General features: G+C 43.0%; 1 protein-coding gene across 1 annotated transcript in view; it reads right to left on the bottom strand.

The window, feature by feature from the left end:
- Window positions 1-863: 863 nt before the first annotated feature.
- The window catches only part of LOC118401299 (cadherin-13-like), a 636,121-nt gene continuing 618,365 nt past the window's right edge, over window positions 864-18,619 (bottom strand). The window contains exon 14 of the mRNA XM_035798686.2: window positions 864-3,094. Coding sequence (XP_035654579.1) covers window positions 3,087-3,094 — 8 coding nt within the window. The 3' untranslated portion in view covers window positions 864-3,086. The remainder of the gene's footprint in view (window positions 3,095-18,619) is intronic.

Genomic DNA, 18,619 nt, shown 5'->3' with positions numbered 1-18,619 from the left:
ATATTCAGTTTAAAACGGGAACGTTTTTTTCCAAAAATGAAAATACTGCCCCCTAGAGTCGCAACAGGTTTTAAGTTTTCATGTACCGAATAAAAATCTAAAGTGTAATGTGTATCCATTGTATTTTCAACTCTACTGATAGTTTTGTCACAAAAACTGCTGGGTTAAATAGTAAATGTGCCTACTCTGGTCTTGGCACGTGTGCTCGAGCCAACAGCTCGCAGATACTGTAAGGTAGGCTGTGTAGGTAGGCTAGTCTACATGATGGGATTATTATGGATAAAAGCTGAATATTTAGATTTGATCGATCATCATGTCACCAGAATCAGACCCTCAAAATGTATCGCAACAAGATCACCATGCACTTTTATTACCCTGTGAAGTTCATCTTTTAAGTTATTTCATCTGTAGCCTAATAAATTACTGACCAGGCACGCAAGGCACATGCCCAGAGTCTCTGACCTCATGTGGGCCGCCATTGATTTTGTTAGTCATTCTCACACAGATAGCATATGTACATGGCATAAGTCATGGCAAAATGTTAAGAATTGCAGGAAATTATCTTGAAAACTTCCCCCATTGATTATGTTAGTCACTCTCATACAGATATCATATGAACATCTTCACAATTGCAGGAAATTAGCTTTAAAACAGCTAAATCTTCTCTCCATCACATGGCAAAATATGTAGAATTGCAGGAAACTAGCTTTAAAATGGCAAGGTTCTCTCTCCTCCCCATGGCAAAATGAGTAGAATTGCATGAAATACATTTTAAAAATGCTAAATGTTTATTCTGCCCATGGAAATATGTGTAGAATTGCAGAGAATTTGCTTAAAAGCTACATGTTGTTCTATGGGGCGACCTCTAACGGGCCCAGAAACCATATCTCCGCATTGCGGAGGGCCCCACATTTTTTTTAGATATGGTTTCTGGGCCCGTTAGAGAGTGACCTTGAGTCTCCATTTTGCTGGCAAAACCAGTTGGCAAACACACTTACTAGCCCTGTAAGTCAATCAATGGGGCTCACACAAACAATAACATGTATAGTGATGGGAATTACAGTAACAGCTTTATTAAATTAGTGCAAAAGACAGACATAACTCATTCAAAATATCATATTTGTCTTTGCTTTATCATGAATCATGGGGTCTTCCACACAAACCATACACACTTTTTTTTTACGAGCGCAAAAAACAAACCACCAATTCAATAGCTTTCCTTGACCTCTTTGTGTGACTCGGGTGGGGGTGGGGTGGGGGGGTTCTAGTGGTACAAACAAGACCATGTAACACAAGGCAGACAGATGACCAATCTTCAAAGCAAATGAAAACTCCAGATCGGGGGTTGGAACCGGTTCAGGTTTCAAGGAACAGAATCAGAACAGGGAACGAAAGTGATCTATACTGTTCCGGAACAGAACCGTAATTTGAAGAGCATGGGAACCAGTTAAACGTTCCTTTACATTCTGGGCATTTTTTTTCGGTATAAATGCAACAAAGTGCCTATGCAAAGCCCTCACTCTACTGACATTATAAGCATGATTCAGAAATTAGGGAGGGATTTTAAATTAGAAAGAAGCGATTCACTTTTTCAATACTAGTTAAGGATGCAATATTTATCACATTTCACATTGGATTTATTAACTACAAAAGGTATGGTTTTTAATTCTGGTAGCTAGCTCTGGTCAAACGTTAAGCCCACTCTCTAAAGTTCCTCCATTGAAGCCGATCCCTAGCAGGTATATTTCTGTGGGCCTAATCCAGATAATGCATGTCATATCAAGATGCTCAACGCTTCAAGCCACATTGTTACCGTCGGAGAGACCTCAAGGTCACAAAGGCCGCAGGAGCCAAGAAGCAGCCACAAAATTTCTGTCGCATCTCACGCATAGCAAGCTGCTCTATACGCCCTGATTGGTGAAGTAATTTAATGTTGAGCTGAATGCAAAAAAAGTCATCAGAAAAGGAACAATATAAATTGTTACTTTTAGGGGGTTTGAACTGGTACAGAACTTTATTTTGCTGGTCGGAACAGTGGAATGGGACAACAACAAAAAATTGTTCTGTTCCGAATGAAACGATTGAACAATCATTTATTTTGGTTCCAACCCCAAAAATTGATTTACATAAAAAATAGGAAACACATCGATAGCATTAGAAATAGTGCCTAAAGTCCACAAAAAGGTTTCATTTTTTTTTCTGTAAGGGTAATTGAAGAGCCTTCAGTCCAAGTACAGAGGTTAATTAATATATTTGTACAATGGTAAAAAATAAAATATATATAGTGTACTTTTTTAAAAGTTTAACACCATTACTATAAAGATATTGTTTTCCACTCCATGACAACTAATGCAATAGAAACAAAATAAATAAAAAAAGACTCCAGAAACTTCTGACTTGAGAAGGCGTATGGCTACCATTTTGCCCACAGAGACCACAACCACTGCAGACAAAAACTGGCTTTTGTCTCTCATTATAGTAGGAAACAAGATAAAATAAAGTAATACATCAAAAAGTAAATGCTTTTCCCCATCCAGTATCCAGTAGCTCAGACTATGCAGTATTTCCTTTCCCAGCGAAAGAGTCCATTTAGGCGGTGGTGTCCATGACAACACAGCGATGGAGGGAGAAGACAGGCGGGCAAGGAGTGGGAGAGGGACGGGCAAGGGAGAAGACAGGCGGGCAAGGAGTGGGAGAGGGACGGGCAAGGGAGAAGACAGGCGGGCAAGGAGTGGGAGAGGGACGGGCAAGGGAGAAGACCAGGGGCAACGACAACTGTTCAGGTGAGGGGGAACAGAGCTAGGGGCGGTAATGGACATAGAGACGGGTGAGGTAGAGATGAAGGGGGGGTGGGGGGTAACTAAAACCTGGTGGGGAGCCTGGGGCCACGGATGGGTGAGATATCGTTAGGACACCCAAGAAGCTCAGTACCACAGAGGTCCAGTCTGAACTGTATTTTTTAAATTGTTTGCTAGTTGTTGTCGTTATGGTGAGAGGTCTTCTCTTTCCTTAGGCTTGGTCACGTAGGGGAGATATGTTGTTTCTCTTCAGTTTTGCATGTAGACTACAGTAGATTTCAGCTAAATTTACAGGCCTGAAAGGAGAGAATAGAAAAAGGAGAAGAGACAGGAAGAGAAAGATAAACAGATAGTTAAGGGTATCTTCAACACAGATCAGTTGCAATCAATTACACAAGACAGGTGATAGGCATCAATACATTAAAGATTCAGGATGGAGAGGACATAGAAGATTGAAAAATAAATTCTTGGTTCTAGATTTAGACAGAATTTAGAAACGCAATGATCTGTGTTTTTAGCTGGACATGGAAACATCTCCGGGCTTGACAATGACACGTCCTCCTCTGTCATGTCCCAGTTGAATGGGACAGTATATATGTATTTTCTATAGTTGTAATGTATCACACACTTAAAAAAAAAACATGTATCGCAGCCTGTTACCTTTATATCTACACAGGGTCATATATGAAGAGTTACATACAAGTAGAGTAGTAAAGGTATCATAAATATCTTACAATGATATAAATCAGATTACAGCATGATAACTTTTAATTCACAGGCTGTTACAGATAGTGCTATCAGTATATACTGTACCTCTCCTCATACACAGACACACATACACACCGCAATATGAAATGTGAGATGTTATCAATCCATCTGCCTGTCTCTCTCTGCCATCCCTCTCCTCTGGACCAGTCTCCTTTGCTCTATGCTGTCACCGTGGGCTGTACTCAGAACTCTCTCCATATCTGTTTCTCTCTCTCTCTTTCTGTTTCTCCATTATGACATATACTGTAGCCACTGTATGAGTGTGGTTGTTTTTCAGCCCTGTCTGGAAGAGAAAGAACAGACCCTTCAGGACCATAGGACTGATCCTGCCTGAGCTCACGACTGTAGAAGTGTGTAGAAGTGTGTGTGTAGTTCCTGTTGAAAGTGGAGACACGCTCTCGCTCTGCCGCAGAGCAGCTGGGTTGCTCAAGGTCTATATGCTACACAGATCTGCTATCTGAATGGGGGGACATTAAAAAGGCAATATCTTTAGCCCATAGAAGAGGCATTTTATATCTGATACACAGAAAGATATAACATGTCCTGACTTTTACTGAAGACCTGTGAGTCTTGAGCTGTCAGTCCAAGAACAAATGCAGCGTAGGTTTTTAGGTTTATGTAGGTTTTCCTTTCGAGATCTACTAGGAAAATTCATGCAGTGTAGAAGAATTTCATAAGAAGTATCAAGTATATAAATGTACATGATCACACTACTATTACTTTCCTTGTTAAATTGAGCATATGGCACATTTAGTCAGCTTGATATGTATTCTGACTGCAGCTACAGCTGTCTACAGCATCCTTTTCTTTGTTTAAGATTTTCAGGGTTGATTTAAGACTTTTCTGTTTTATTTTATGTGATATGTGTCTCTCTTTTTCTGTCTGTCTTTCCTCCTCTGTCTCACGTAAGATTAGAGAGTAGTTTTGAGAAATGTGAAATGTAATTTTGCGAGACATTTTGAAATGAATTGACCCGTAGACTTAACATTTTTCGGAGCGATCAAAGTGTGCCTGATTCAATGGGGGGAATATCTAATGGGAGGTACTATTGATTTTTTTTATTCTCACAGTTGTTGTTTTCCACTGGCCCTCTTTTCTATTGTGTAGGAGTAAGGGATTCTGAAAAGGAAATCTAAATTGAACAACACTCTGGAGCTGCGTGAGATAAGTTTTGAAAATGTAATGAGACTGGGAACTTTTATTCATGCATGCAGTGCCTTGAAACATACCAATTGTTCCCCCTCTGGCTAAAAACTCATGGCCTGAAACATGAAAATACACGGGTAGATCAATTCACCTCAGCTCTCACACGGAGGCAATGAAGTCCAGCAAAGAGTGGATAAAAGAGACCCTTCCTTCCCTCACTTCCACCCACCTGAGTGAGAATGGGGAAGGAAATGTGACCATCACACCTGCTGTACCTGGAGAGGCTGAGACGGGGAGGGAATGACGGAGAAAGAAAGAGAGAGAGATGGGAGGAGATGGAGAGTGAGAGAGAGAGGGGGAAAGGGACAGAGGAGGAGGAGGCAGAGAGGGATAAAGGGAGACAGAGGGCTGTTTGATCTAATCACCATCACCTTAATTGGGTGAAAGTGCTTCTGGCAGCAGTCAGCTGGAGTTGAGGCAAATGTGATAGCTCACAGGAGGGCTGCCCTCGTAATCTCCAGTCCAGCAGAATTACCATCCTCCCTGCCTGCCTGCGGATTTACCCTGCTCTCCTCCATCTTCATCTCATTCTCAATGTCAATATATCAAGAGACAAGTCTCACAGCATATGGTTAGCCATATCCAATATCTGCTACATTTCTGAAGAGAAGGAGGAATGCAAAGTTTGCCTTTTGAACACGTAATCATATAGCAGCAACCCTCACCGTCACTCTTTGCTTCCCATTATGGCATCAACGAGAGTAGTTCTGACAAAACTAGAACCAACTCAAATAAAATATTTGATTGCATGAAAAGAAAATCAGTGCTCTTCAAATGATTCTTTGCCAAACATGAAATAGTTCTCTAAGAGCCATCATCCAGTAATACAGGCATGACTCGACTAGACACAGTATAAAACATGACATTGGAGAACAATTTCAGGGTACGAGGGTGAGAGTTTATCAGACAGGTAATGTCATGCCTATTAAATTAGAACAAAGGGACTAAGAGGAATAAAAAGTTTACCAAGGAGGAGGATCCTATTTCACCTTCCCCTAAATAATCTGCTCCTGTAACTGAGTGGATTAGAGCCGAGAGAGTGGCTGTTTGGCCAGGAAAGTGGATTTAAACATCACTGTGAAGGAATTGTTGTTGGCAGACTATGGCAGGGAGTCTGCCTGGGTATATTCCTTTATTTGTGGATGAATTGCATTTTCTCTCTGAGATTCGTCAGCCAGTCTTTTATCAGATCTCTAGCTGTTTATAAAATCCCACAGAGCTCATCTCGGCCTCAGACAAACACTAACAACAATACACCCACACAGGGAATACATGTCAAATATCCCCTAAAGAGCCTCATCAACCTTTAACTGATAGCTAATAACAGGGGCATCATTGTGAATGTCCCAATGCAGTCAACATTATACTGCTATAGCACAACATTCAGCATCTCTGTTAGATTGCAAAACAGGCCATGTTGGACTGTGGTGATGGGCTGGTGATGTTGCATAGACTGCATAGAGGAGATTGCAGGAGGTTGACTGAGCCTTGAGACAGCCCAATGGGAGTGGGAGAGGAAATGTCAACTTGTTTAATACTGCAGCCGCTCGTTCACCCATGCCTTTCACGTTATCACCTCCGCTCACATGTGTTTTCCTCATAAGCTTAATAACTAAAAACCTATTCATCTTAAAAAGCCAGTGGTGCCCACAGCGCTCATGTGAAAAATGACTATATATTTACATGCTCCTGTCCATCCAACAGCCCCAACATCACATGATGCTAGACTTCCATTTTAGACCTGACAGAACCTGCTGGAGAGAGATAATACATACACACAGTCTTTCTGTCAGGCCATTCACTGACAGGGAGATAGGGGGCACTGTGGTCATCTCTGCCACACTCGCAAATTGGGTTTCCAATCTTATTTAGAGCATTTCTCAACAAAATAGTTATACTTCATTTATTAAAATGCTACTAACAATGGCCCTTATTTTGTTATTAAATGGCAAACAGTAAGCACCATCCAGAGAATTTGATCCACAACACAAGAACATACAAAACATACACCAGCTGCATCTATGTTTTCTTTGACATATGAAATCCACTATAAGCCCAGTTAGACTCTGTTGTCTGAGTTAAAGCAGCACAAATACAAGTGGTATTTGGTGTCTAATGAGTTACGGGTCTGTGGTAAAGTCCTGCTACACGTCGATCACACTGTAGAGGCTCACACATCAACAGGGACGGACTAAGCTCCTGGATTCAGCCAGGGATTTAGCAGCAGTAAATGCTACAGTAGAATATCTGTGTTCTCTCAACACCGGCTCTGTCCCAGAGGCTTACGTACATCATTTAAGAGTGTGTAAAAGTAACACCACCAGAGTTCTTTATCCTTGAAAAGGATCAGGAGGGTACATGTGGACATGGATTTTCTTCTGTGGGGCTGGGCAGAGAGACAGTCACTTTGGAGCCTGCTGCCCAGTGAGGAAGATTGATGGAGCAGCGTCTCTCCTTAGGTTGAGTGCAGTCCTCTCTGGTTGACTTACAGCAACCTCCACCACCCACTCAGTGTTTAAGAGCTTTCCTTCTTGAAGTACACATAGCCTGCTATAGAAGGCCTGCAGAGAGTCACAATGTTAATGTATATGCAGAAAGTACATGTGCACATGTTCTGAAAGTGTGTTTTCACAATGTGTGTCTGTCTATGTGAAGGTACATGTACGTACATATGGATGGGAGAGAGTGGGTGTTTGACAGAAGTCCCGTACCGTATGAAATTGTGTGTGTACGTGCGTGTGTATGACTTGTGTCTAATCTCCTCACACCTTTCTCCTCTCTATCTGTCCCTGAGTGGTTGAGCCTGGGTCAGGCTGATGTGCCCTGACAAAAATAATCTCTCTGTGTGTGTGGATCGCAGTACTGACTCTAATACAGAGGGGACCTCTGTGGCCCAGCTCTCTTCTCTCACCAGCTCCCACTGGGCACACAGACAAAGATTGCCTCCCTCTATATATCACTACCTGTCTCTCCATGCTGCACGGCTCAGCTGAATAATATGCTGCAGTGCCTGCTGCTGAGGCCTTACTGTCTGCAACTCTACACAACACACCCCATTCAGCTATGTTGTTGACCAATGAAAGGACATGCTTGGAGTTCTAGCTGAGGTACATGGTTGGTTAATAAATGCCAGAGTCTATCAGTATAGTATGGTGTGTCATAATGAATGCCAGAGTATCAGTACAGTATGGTGTGTCTTAATGAATGCCAGATCAAAGGAGGAGAATTTCACAATCCACACTGCCACCCAATTAACATTCACTGTGCACATACACAGACTGATTTCCACAGGGACCACTGATAACAAAGCACTGCTCATCTAGCATATAGAACACACACACAGACAGAGAGAGAGATAGAGAAACAGAGACAGAGACAGAGACAGAGACAGAGACAGAGACAGAGACAGAGGCTGCTTGGTATGATCAGAACTGTGGGTGTCTTAGGCTCAACACTCTAGAGAGACAGAATGAAAAGTAGACAGACAGAGAGAGGACAGATGGACAGATACATACCCAAAGGGAGTGTGAGTGAGATATGGAGAGAAAATGAAGAGATGAAGAAAAGAGATAGTTATTGTAAACCAGGGATGGCTGGAGGTTGAGAGATAGATAGAGACAGAGAGTAATGAGTGATAAAGAAGAAGACAAACAGAGAGAGAAGGGGAAGTGAGAGCGAGAGTGAGAGAGATGAGGGATAGAGAGAGAACGAGAGATGTGAGGTAGAGAGAGGGAATCAGTGGCTGCTTGGTATGATCAGAGCTGTGGGTGTCTTAGGCTCAACACTCTCAATGGCTCCACTGTGTGTTGAATTACAGATTACCCCGTCGCCTCCCTCCTCTGGCTCGTCTCCTGCCCAACACTGCACAGAACTCAGCCATAATACCAGTTCAGCCCCAATCCCCCTCTGAACACAGGATAGGCATCTATATAGACTGGCTGTTAGATCTCCTTCATTATGCCTCCCATTCCCAATCGAGGGGTAAATTATACATTTAATCACTAATGGTATAAATGAGGTATACAGCTTGAGCTCCCAACAGGAGTCCCTGGGAAGCTCCTGGCTGTAGCAGGGGATGCCAGACTAACGGTGGGGGAGACACAGAAACATCATAAAAAAACAGAAGAGATGCTGGGAACACGCCTACAAGTAGCTGTGAAGATGTCTGAGATGTAATGAACGCGTATGCTACCCAGTTCATGTCGATATGAGAGGAATGTGGAGTCTGGATATAACTGCTCTTGTTTACTTCTATGGTTTAATAGTTTAAGAACATTGTGGACTCTATTTTAACAAACCTAATGCAATTGTAAAACCTAATGCAACGGTCAATCTAAGCGCTGGGGGGGTAGTGCTATAAGTTCGAGGGTGTGTCAGAAATATTTTAGCTATTTTCATAAGCACAGTTATTGGCGCAGATGCTGGTATTTGCTCGAAAGGGCTGGGTTTTGATGAACAAACAAGTTGTGGGTGTGTCGAGGCTTGGCCCCTGACCAGCCAATCAGAACGTGGCTAAATATGTGGTTGCTTCAAGTTCTGTATTTATTGTCTTTAATGTATTGCCTTGGAATCAACTCCAATTACAATGTTCCATTTCATTTATTTGAGTAGGGTCAGATGCAATAACGTTGACACATTGCAATATACAACATTAAGATGCATTGCATCATAACGTTAGCTTGTGCTAATTTACGGTGCCCGTCCCCAGATAGACAGTAACATAACAAGAAAATTCAGAAAAGAAACACAAACAAAGAAAGAAAATACTAAATAAATAAAGACATATTCATAGAAGTACATACTGTATACATACATTTATATACAGTACATACACGCACACATGCATATACATAAACAACAACAAACAAAAACAGCAAAAAATACATACTAAACATACCGTTTCACAAACACAGACCCAAACCAAGCCAATCCACGTCTTAAAAACCCAAGCCGATGGAGAATAGTCATTGCCCTCTGGTCCAGAACCTGTCATTATTTGTTTCCAGAAACCGTTTTAGGTCTATACATGAATTTTACTTTATGTTTAAACTCACTGAGAGTTTGCCAATTCTTAATGTCATCTGGAAGCAAGTTCCAGAGTCTAACTCTTTTCACACAGATTGTTGACTGAGCAATAGCAAACCCTGCACATTAGAATTCTACAGTTAGCGCTATTATTCCAGGATATTTAACATCAGAAACCTGCTTGATTCGCTCTCCTTTGATCATAATGTTGAGTGATTCTACCATTGGCTGTTAATCAGTTATAGTTTGTTAAACAGCTTACAGAAACAAAATAACTAAATGTAGACCTATCCCATCTTTGCTAAATACAGTGCCTTTGGAAAATATTCAGACCCCTTGACTTTTTCCACATTTTGTTACCGTACAGCAATCTACACACAATACCTCATAATGACAAAGCAAAAACAGGTTCTTAGAAATGTTTGCAAATGTATTCAACATTAAAAACAGAAATACGTTATTTACATAAGTATTCAGACCCTTTGCTATGACACTCGAAATTGAGCACAGGTGCATCCAGTTTCCATTGATCATTCATTCTACAACTTGATTGGAGCCCACCTGTGTTAAATTAAATTAATTGGACATGATCCGGAAAGGCACACACCTGTCTATATAAGGTCCCATAGTTGACAGTGCATGTCAGAGCAAAAACCATGAGTTCGAAGGAATTGTCCGTAGCACTCCGACAGTATGCGGGTGTTTGTTAAGCCTCCATTCAGGTGTGCTGCAGACCAACTAAAAAGTACGAGGTGGACGTCATCTGAATTCATTTCATTTTTAGGGACTGTAACACTTTACTGGAGGTTTCACCTATTGAGTGAAGTTTCAATTCAACCTATAGAGCTCGTTACCCCTTAGAACTGCTGTATTCTCACAGAGTAGGGACAGCAGGACTAGAGTTACTGTATACTCACAGAGTAGGTAGAGAAGGACTAGAGTTACTGTATACTCACAGAGTAGGGACAGCAGGACTACAGTTACGATATACTCACAGAGTAGGGACAGCAGGACTAGAGTTACTGTATACTCACAGAGTAGGTAGAGAAGGACTAGAGTTACTGTATACTCACAGAGTAGGGACAGCAGGACTACAGTTACGATATACTCACAGAGTAGGGACAGCAGGACTAGAGTTACTGTATACTCACAGAGTATGTAGAGAAGGACTAGAGTTACTGTATACTCACAGAGTAGGGACAGCAGGACTACAGTTACGATATACTCACAGAGTAGGGACAGCAGGACTAGAGTTACTGTATACTCACAGAGTAGGTAGAGAAGGACTAGAGTTACTGTATACTCACAGAGTAGGGACAGCAGGACTATAGTTACGATATACTCACAGAGTAGGGACAGCAGGACTATAGTTACTGTATACTCACAGAGTAGGGACAGCAGGACTAGAGTTACTGTATACTCACAGAGTAGGGACAGCAGGACTAGAGTTACTGTATACTCACAGAGTAGGTAGAGAAGGACTAGAGTTACTGTATACTCACAGAGTAGGGACAGCAGGACTATAGTTACTGTATACTCACAGAGTAGGGACAGCAGGATTATAGTTACTGTATACTCAAAGAGTAGGGACAGCAGGACTATAGTTACTGTATACTCACAGAGTAGGTAGAGCAGGACTAGAGTAACTGTATACTCACAGAGTAGGGACAGCAGGACTAGAGTTACTCAGAGTAGGGAGAGCAGGACTAGAGTTACTGTATACTCACAGAGTAGGTAGAGCAGGGCTAGAGTAACTGTATACTCACAGAGTAGTGACAGCAGGACTAGAGTTACTGTATACTCATAGAGTAGGTAGAGCAAGAATAGAGTTACTATATACTCACAGAGTAGGGAGAGCAGGCCAAGAGTTACTATAAACTCACAGAGTAGGGAGAGCAGGACTAGAGTTGCTATATACTCACAGAGTAGGGAGAGCAGGCCTAGAGTTGCTATATACTCACAGAGGAGGGAGAGCGGGACTAGAGTTACTATATACTCACAGAGTAGGGAGAGCAGGCCTAGAGTTACTATATACTCACAGAGTAGGGAAAGCAGGACTAGAGTTGCTATATACTCACAGAGTAGGGAGAGCAGGACTAGTTGCTATATAATCACAGAGTAGGGAGAGCAGGACTAGAGTTGCTATATACTCACAGAGTAGGGAGAACAGGCCTAGAGTTACTATATACTCCCAGATTTGGGAGAGCAGGCCTAGAGTTACTATATACTCACAGAGTAGGGAGTGCAGGCCTAGAGTTACTTATATACTCACAGAGTAGGGAGAGCAGGCCTAGAGTTACTATATACTCACAGAGTAGGGAGAGCAGGCCTAGAGTTACTATATACTCACAGAGAAGGTAGAGCAGGCCTAGAGTTACTATATACTCACAGAGTAGGGAGTGCAGGCCTAGAGTTACTTATATACTCACAGAGTAGGGAGAGCAGGCCTAGAGTTACTATATACTCACAGAGTAGGGAGAGCAGGCCTAGAGTTACTATATACTCACAGAGTAGGGAGTGCAGGCCTAGAGTTACTTATATACTCACAGAGTAGGGAGAGCAGGCCTAGAGTTACTATATACTCACAGAGTAGGGAGAGCAGGACTATAGTTGCTATATACTCACAGAGTAGGGAGAGCAGGCCTAGAGTTACTATATACTTACAGAGTAGGGAGAGCAGGACTAGAGTTACTATATACTCACAGAGTAGGGAGTGCAGGCCTAGAGTTACTTATATACTCACAGAGTAGGGAGAGCAGGCCTAGAGTTACTATATACTCACAGAGTAGGGAGAGCAGGACTAGAGTTACTATATACTCACAGAGTAGGGAGAGCAGGCCTAGAGTTACTATATACTTACAGAGTAGGGAGAGCAGGCCTAGAGTTACTGTATACTCACAGAGTAGGGAGAGCAGGCCTAGAGTTACTATATACTCACAGAGTAGGGAGTGCAGGCCTAGAGTTACTTATATACTCACAGAGTAGGGAGAGCAGGCCTAGAGTTACTATATACTCACAGAGTAGGGAGAGCAGGACTATAGTTGCTATATACTCACAGAGTAGGGAGAGCAGGCCTAGAGTTACTATATACTTACAGAGTTGGGAGAGCAGGACTAGTTGCTATATAATCACAGAGTAGGGAGAGCAGGACTAGAGTTGCTATATACTCACAGAGTAGGGAGAACAGGACTAGTTGCTATATAATCACAGAGTAGGGAGAGCAGGACTAGAGTTGCTATATACTCACAGAGTAGGGAGAACAGGCCTAGAGTTACTATATACTCCCAGAGTTGGGAGAGCAGGCCTAGAGTTACTATATACTCACAGAGTAGGGAGTGCAGGCCTAGAGTTACTACATACTCACAGAGTAGGGAGAACAGGACTATAGTTGCTATATACTCACAGAGTAGGGAGAGCAGGCCTAGAGTTACTATATACTCCCAGAGTTGGGAGAGCAGGCCTAGAGTTACTATATACTCACAGAGTAGGGAGTGCAGGCCTAGAGTTACTTATATACTCACAGAGTAGGAGAACAGGACTAGTTGCTATATAATCACAGAGTAGGGAGAGCAGGACTAGAGTTGCTATATACTCACAGAGTAGGGAGAACAGGCCTAGAGTTACTATATACTCCCAGAGTTGGGAGAGCAGGCCTAGAGTTACTATATACTCACAGAGTAGGGAGTGCAGGCCTAGAGTTACTTATATACTCACAGAGTTGGGAGAGCAGGCCTAGAGTTACTATATACTCACAGAGTTGGGAGAGCAGGCCTAGAGTTACTATATACTCACAGAGTAGGGAGTGCAGGCCTAGAGTTACTTATATACTCACAGAGTAGGGAGAGCAGGCCTAGAGTTACTATATACTCACAGAGTAGGGAAAGCAGGACTAGAGTTGCTATATACTCACAGAGTAGGGAGAGCAGGACTAGTTGCTATATAATCACAGAGTAGGGAGAGCAGGACTAGAGTTGCTATATACTCACAGAGTAGGGAGAACAGGCCTAGAGTTACTATATACTCCCAGAGTTGGGAGAGCAGGCCTAGAGTTACTATATACTCACAGAGTAGGGAGTGCAGGCCTAGAGTTACTTACATACTCACAGAGTAGGGAGAACAGGACTATAGTTGCTATATACTCACAGAGTAGGGAGAGCAGGCCTAGAGTTACTATATACTCCCAGAGTTGGGAGAGCAGGCCTAGAGTTACTATATACTCACAGAGTAGGGAGTGCAGGCCTAGAGTTACTTATATACTCACAGAGTAGGGAGAACAGGACTAGAGTTACTATATACTCACAGAGTAGGGAGTGCAGGCCTAGAGTTACTTATATACTCACAGAGTTGGGAGAGCAGGCCTAGAGTTACTATATACTCACAGAGTTGGGAGAGCAGGCCTAGAGTTACTATATACTCACAGAGTAGGGAGTGCAGGCCTAGAGTTACTTATATACTCACAGAGTAGGGAGAGCAGGCCTAGAGTTACTATATACTCACAGAGTAGGGAAAGCAGGACTAGAGTTGCTATATACTCACAGAGTAGGGAGAGCAGGACTAGTTGCTATATAATCACAGAGTAGGGAGAGCAGGACTAGAGTTGCTATATACTCACAGAGTAGGGAGAGCAGGCCTAGAGTTACTATATACTTACATAGTAGGGAGAGCAGGACTAGAGTTACTATATACTCACAGAGTAGGGAGTGCAGGCCTAGAGTTACTTATATACTCACAGAGTAGGGAGAGCAGGCCTAGAGTTACTATATACTCACAGAGTAGGGAGAGCAGGACTAGAGTTACTATATACTCACAGAGTAGGGAGAGCAGGCCTAGAGTTACTATATACTTACAGAGTAGGAGAGCAGGCCTAGAGTTACTGTATACTCACAGAGTAGGGAGAGCAGGCCTAGAGTTACTATATACTCACAGAGTAGGGAGTGCAGGCCTAGAGTTACTTATATACTCACAGAGTAGGGAGAGCAGGCCTAGAGTTACTATATACTCACAGAGTAGGGAGAGCAGGACTATAGTTGCTATATACTCACAGAGTAGGGAGAGCAGGCCTAGAGTTACTATATACTTACAGAGTTGGGAGAGCAGGACTAGTTGCTATATAATCACAGAGTAGGGAGAGCAGGACTAGAGTTGCTATATACTCACAGAGTAGGGAGAACAGGCCTAGAGTTACTATATACTCCCAGAGTTGGGAGAGCAGGCCTAGAGTTACTATATACTCACAGAGTAGGGAGTGCAGGCCTAGAGTTACTTACATACTCACAGAGTAGGAGAACAGGACTATAGTTGCTATATACTCACAGAGTAGGGAGAGCAGGCCTAGAGTTACTATATACTCCCAGAGTTGGGAGAGCAGGCCTAGAGTTACTATATACTCACAGAGTAGGGAGTGCAGGCCTAGAGTTACTTATATACTCACAGAGTAGGGAGAACAGGACTAGTTGCTATATAATCACAGAGTAGGAGAGCAGGACTAGAGTTGCTATATACTCACAGAGTAGGGAGAACAGGCCTAGAGTTACTATATACTCCCAGAGTTGGGAGAGCAGGCCTAGAGTTACTATATACTCACAGAGTTGGGAGAGCAGGCCTAGAGTTACTATATACTCACAGAGTAGGGAGTGCAGGCCTAGAGTTACTTATATACTCACAGAGTAGGGAGAGCAGGCCTAGAGTTACTATATACTCAAAGAGTAGGGAGAGCAGGCCTAGAGTTACTATATACTCACAGAGAAGGTAGAGCAGGCCTAGAGTTACTATATACTCACAGAGTAGGGAGAACAGGCCTAGAGTTACTATATACTCCCAGAGTAGGGAGAGCAGGCCTAGAGTTACTATATACTTACAGAGTTGGGAGAGCAGGACTAGTTGCTATATAATCACAGAGTAGGGAGAGCAGGACTAGAGTTGCTATATACTCACAGAGTAGGGAGAACAGGCCTAGAGTTACTATATACTCCCAGAGTTGGGAGAGCAGGCCTAGAGTTACTATATACTCACAGAGTAGGGAGTGCAGGCCTAGAGTTACTTACATACTCACAGAGTAGGGAGAACAGGACTATAGTTGCTATATACTCACAGAGTAGGGAGAGCAGGCCTAGAGTTACTATATACTCCCAGAGTTGGGAGAGCAGGCCTAGAGTTACTATATACTCACAGAGTAGGGAGTGCAGGCCTAGAGTTACTTATATACTCACAGAGTAGGGAGAACAGGACTAGTTGCTATATAATCACAGAGTAGGAGAGCAGGACTAGAGTTGCTATATACTCACAGAGTAGGAGAACAGGCCTAGAGTTACTATATACTCCCAGAGTTGGGAGAGCAGGCCTAGAGTTACTATATACTCACAGAGTTGGGAGAGCAGGCCTAGAGTTACTATATACTCACAGAGTAGGGAGTGCAGGCCTAGAGTTACTTATATACTCACAGAGTAGGGAGAGCAGGCCTAGAGTTACTATATACTCAAAGAGTAGGGAGAGCAGGCCTAGAGTTACTATATACTCACAGAGAAGGTAGAGCAGGCCTAGAGTTACTATATACTCACAGAGTAGGGAGAACAGGCCTAGAGTTACTATATACTCCCAGAGTTGGGAGTGCAGGCCTAGAGTTACTATATACTCACAGAGTAGGGAGAGCAGGCCTAGAGTTACTATATACTCACAGAGTAGGGAAAGCAGGACTAGAGTTGCTATATACTCACAGAGTAGGGAGAGCAGGACTAGTTGCTATATACTCACAGAGTAGGGAGAACAGGCCTAGAGTTACTATATACTCCCAGAGTTGGGAGAGCAGGCCTAGAGTTACTATATACTCACAGAGTAGGGAGTGCAGGCCTAGAGTTACTTATATACTCACAGAGTTGGGAGAGCAGGCCTAGAGTTACTATATACTCACAGAGTTGGGAGAGCAGGCCTAGAGTTACTATATACTCACAGAGTAGGGAGTGCAGGCCTAGAGTTACTTATATACTCACAGAGTAGGGAGAGCAGGCCTAGAGTTACTATATACTCACAGAGTAGGGAAAGCAGGACTAGAGTTGCTATATACTCACAGAGTAGGGAGAGCAGGACTAGTTGCTATATAATCACAGAGTAGGAGAGCAGGACTAGAGTTGCTATATACTCACAGAGTAGGGAGAACAGGCCTAGAGTTACTATATACTCCCAGAGTTGGGAGAGCAGGCCTAGAGTTACTATATACTCACAGAGTAGGGAGTGCAGGCCTAGAGTTACTTACATACTCACAGAGTAGGGAGAACAGGACTATAGTTGCTATATACTCACAGAGTAGGGAGAGCAGGCCTAGAGTTACTATATACTCCCAGAGTTGGGAGAGCAGGCCTAGAGTTACTATATACTCACAGAGTAGGGAGTGCAGGCCTAGAGTTACTTATATACTCACAGAGTAGGGAGAACAGGACTAGAGTTACTATATACTCACAGAGTAGGGAGTGCAGGCCTAGAGTTACTTATATACTCACAGAGTTGGGAGAGCAGGCCTAGAGTTACTATATACTCACAGAGTTGGGAGAGCAGGCCTAGAGTTACTATATACTCACAGAGTAGGGAGTGCAGGCCTAGAGTTACTTATATACTCACAGAGTAGGGAGAGCAGGCCTAGAGTTACTATATACTCACAGAGTAGGGAAAGCAGGACTAGAGTTGCTATATACTCACAGAGTAGGGAGAGCAGGACTAGTTGCTATATAATCACAGAGTAGGGAGAGCAGGACTAGAGTTGCTATATACTCACAGAGTAGGGAGAGCAGGCCTAGAGTTACTATATACTTACATAGTAGGGAGAGCAGGACTAGAGTTACTATATACTCACAGAGTAGGGAGTGCAGGCCTAGAGTTACTTATATACTCACAGAGTAGGGAGAGCAGGCCTAGAGTTACTATATACTCACAGAGTAGGGAGAGCAGGACTAGAGTTACTATATACTCACAGAGTAGGGAGAGCAGGCCTAGAGTTACTATATACTTACAGAGTAGGGAGAGCAGGCCTAGAGTTACTGTATACTCACAGAGTAGGGAGAGCAGGCCTAGAGTTACTATATACTCACAGAGTAGGGAGTGCAGGCCTAGAGTTACTTATATACTCACAGAGTAGGGAGAGCAGGCCTAGAGTTACTATATACTCACAGAGTAGGGAGAGCAGGACTATAGTTGCTATATACTCACAGAGTAGGGAGAGCAGGCCTAGAGTTACTATATACTTACAGAGTTGGGAGAGCAGGACTAGTTGCTATATAATCACAGAGTAGGGAGAGCAGGACTAGAGTTGCTATATACTCACAGAGTAGGGAGAACAGGCCTAGAGTTACTATATACTCCCAGAGTTGGGAGAGCAGGCCTAGAGTTACTATATACTCACAGAGTAGGGAGTGCAGGCCTAGAGTTACTTACATACTCACAGAGTAGGGAGAACAGGACTATAGTTGCTATATACTCACAGAGTAGGGAGAGCAGGCCTAGAGTTACTATATACTCCCAGAGTTGGGAGAGCAGGCCTAGAGTTACTATATACTCACAGAGTAGGGAGTGCAGGCCTAGAGTTACTTATATACTCACAGAGTAGGGAGAACAGGACTAGTTGCTATATAATCACAGAGTAGGGAGAGCAGGACTAGAGTTGCTATATACTCACAGAGTAGGGAGAACAGGCCTAGAGTTACTATATACTCCCAGAGTTGGGAGAGCAGGCCTAGAGTTACTATATACTCACAGAGTTGGGAGAGCAGGCCTAGAGTTACTATATACTCACAGAGTAGGGAGTGCAGGCCTAGAGTTACTTATATACTCACAGA

This window comes from Oncorhynchus keta, chromosome 22, assembly GCF_023373465.1.
Source record: "Oncorhynchus keta strain PuntledgeMale-10-30-2019 chromosome 22, Oket_V2, whole genome shotgun sequence".
In the NCBI taxonomy this organism is placed as follows: domain Eukaryota; kingdom Metazoa; phylum Chordata; class Actinopteri; order Salmoniformes; family Salmonidae; genus Oncorhynchus; species Oncorhynchus keta.
This window is presented reverse-complemented; position numbering and strand designations above follow the sequence as displayed.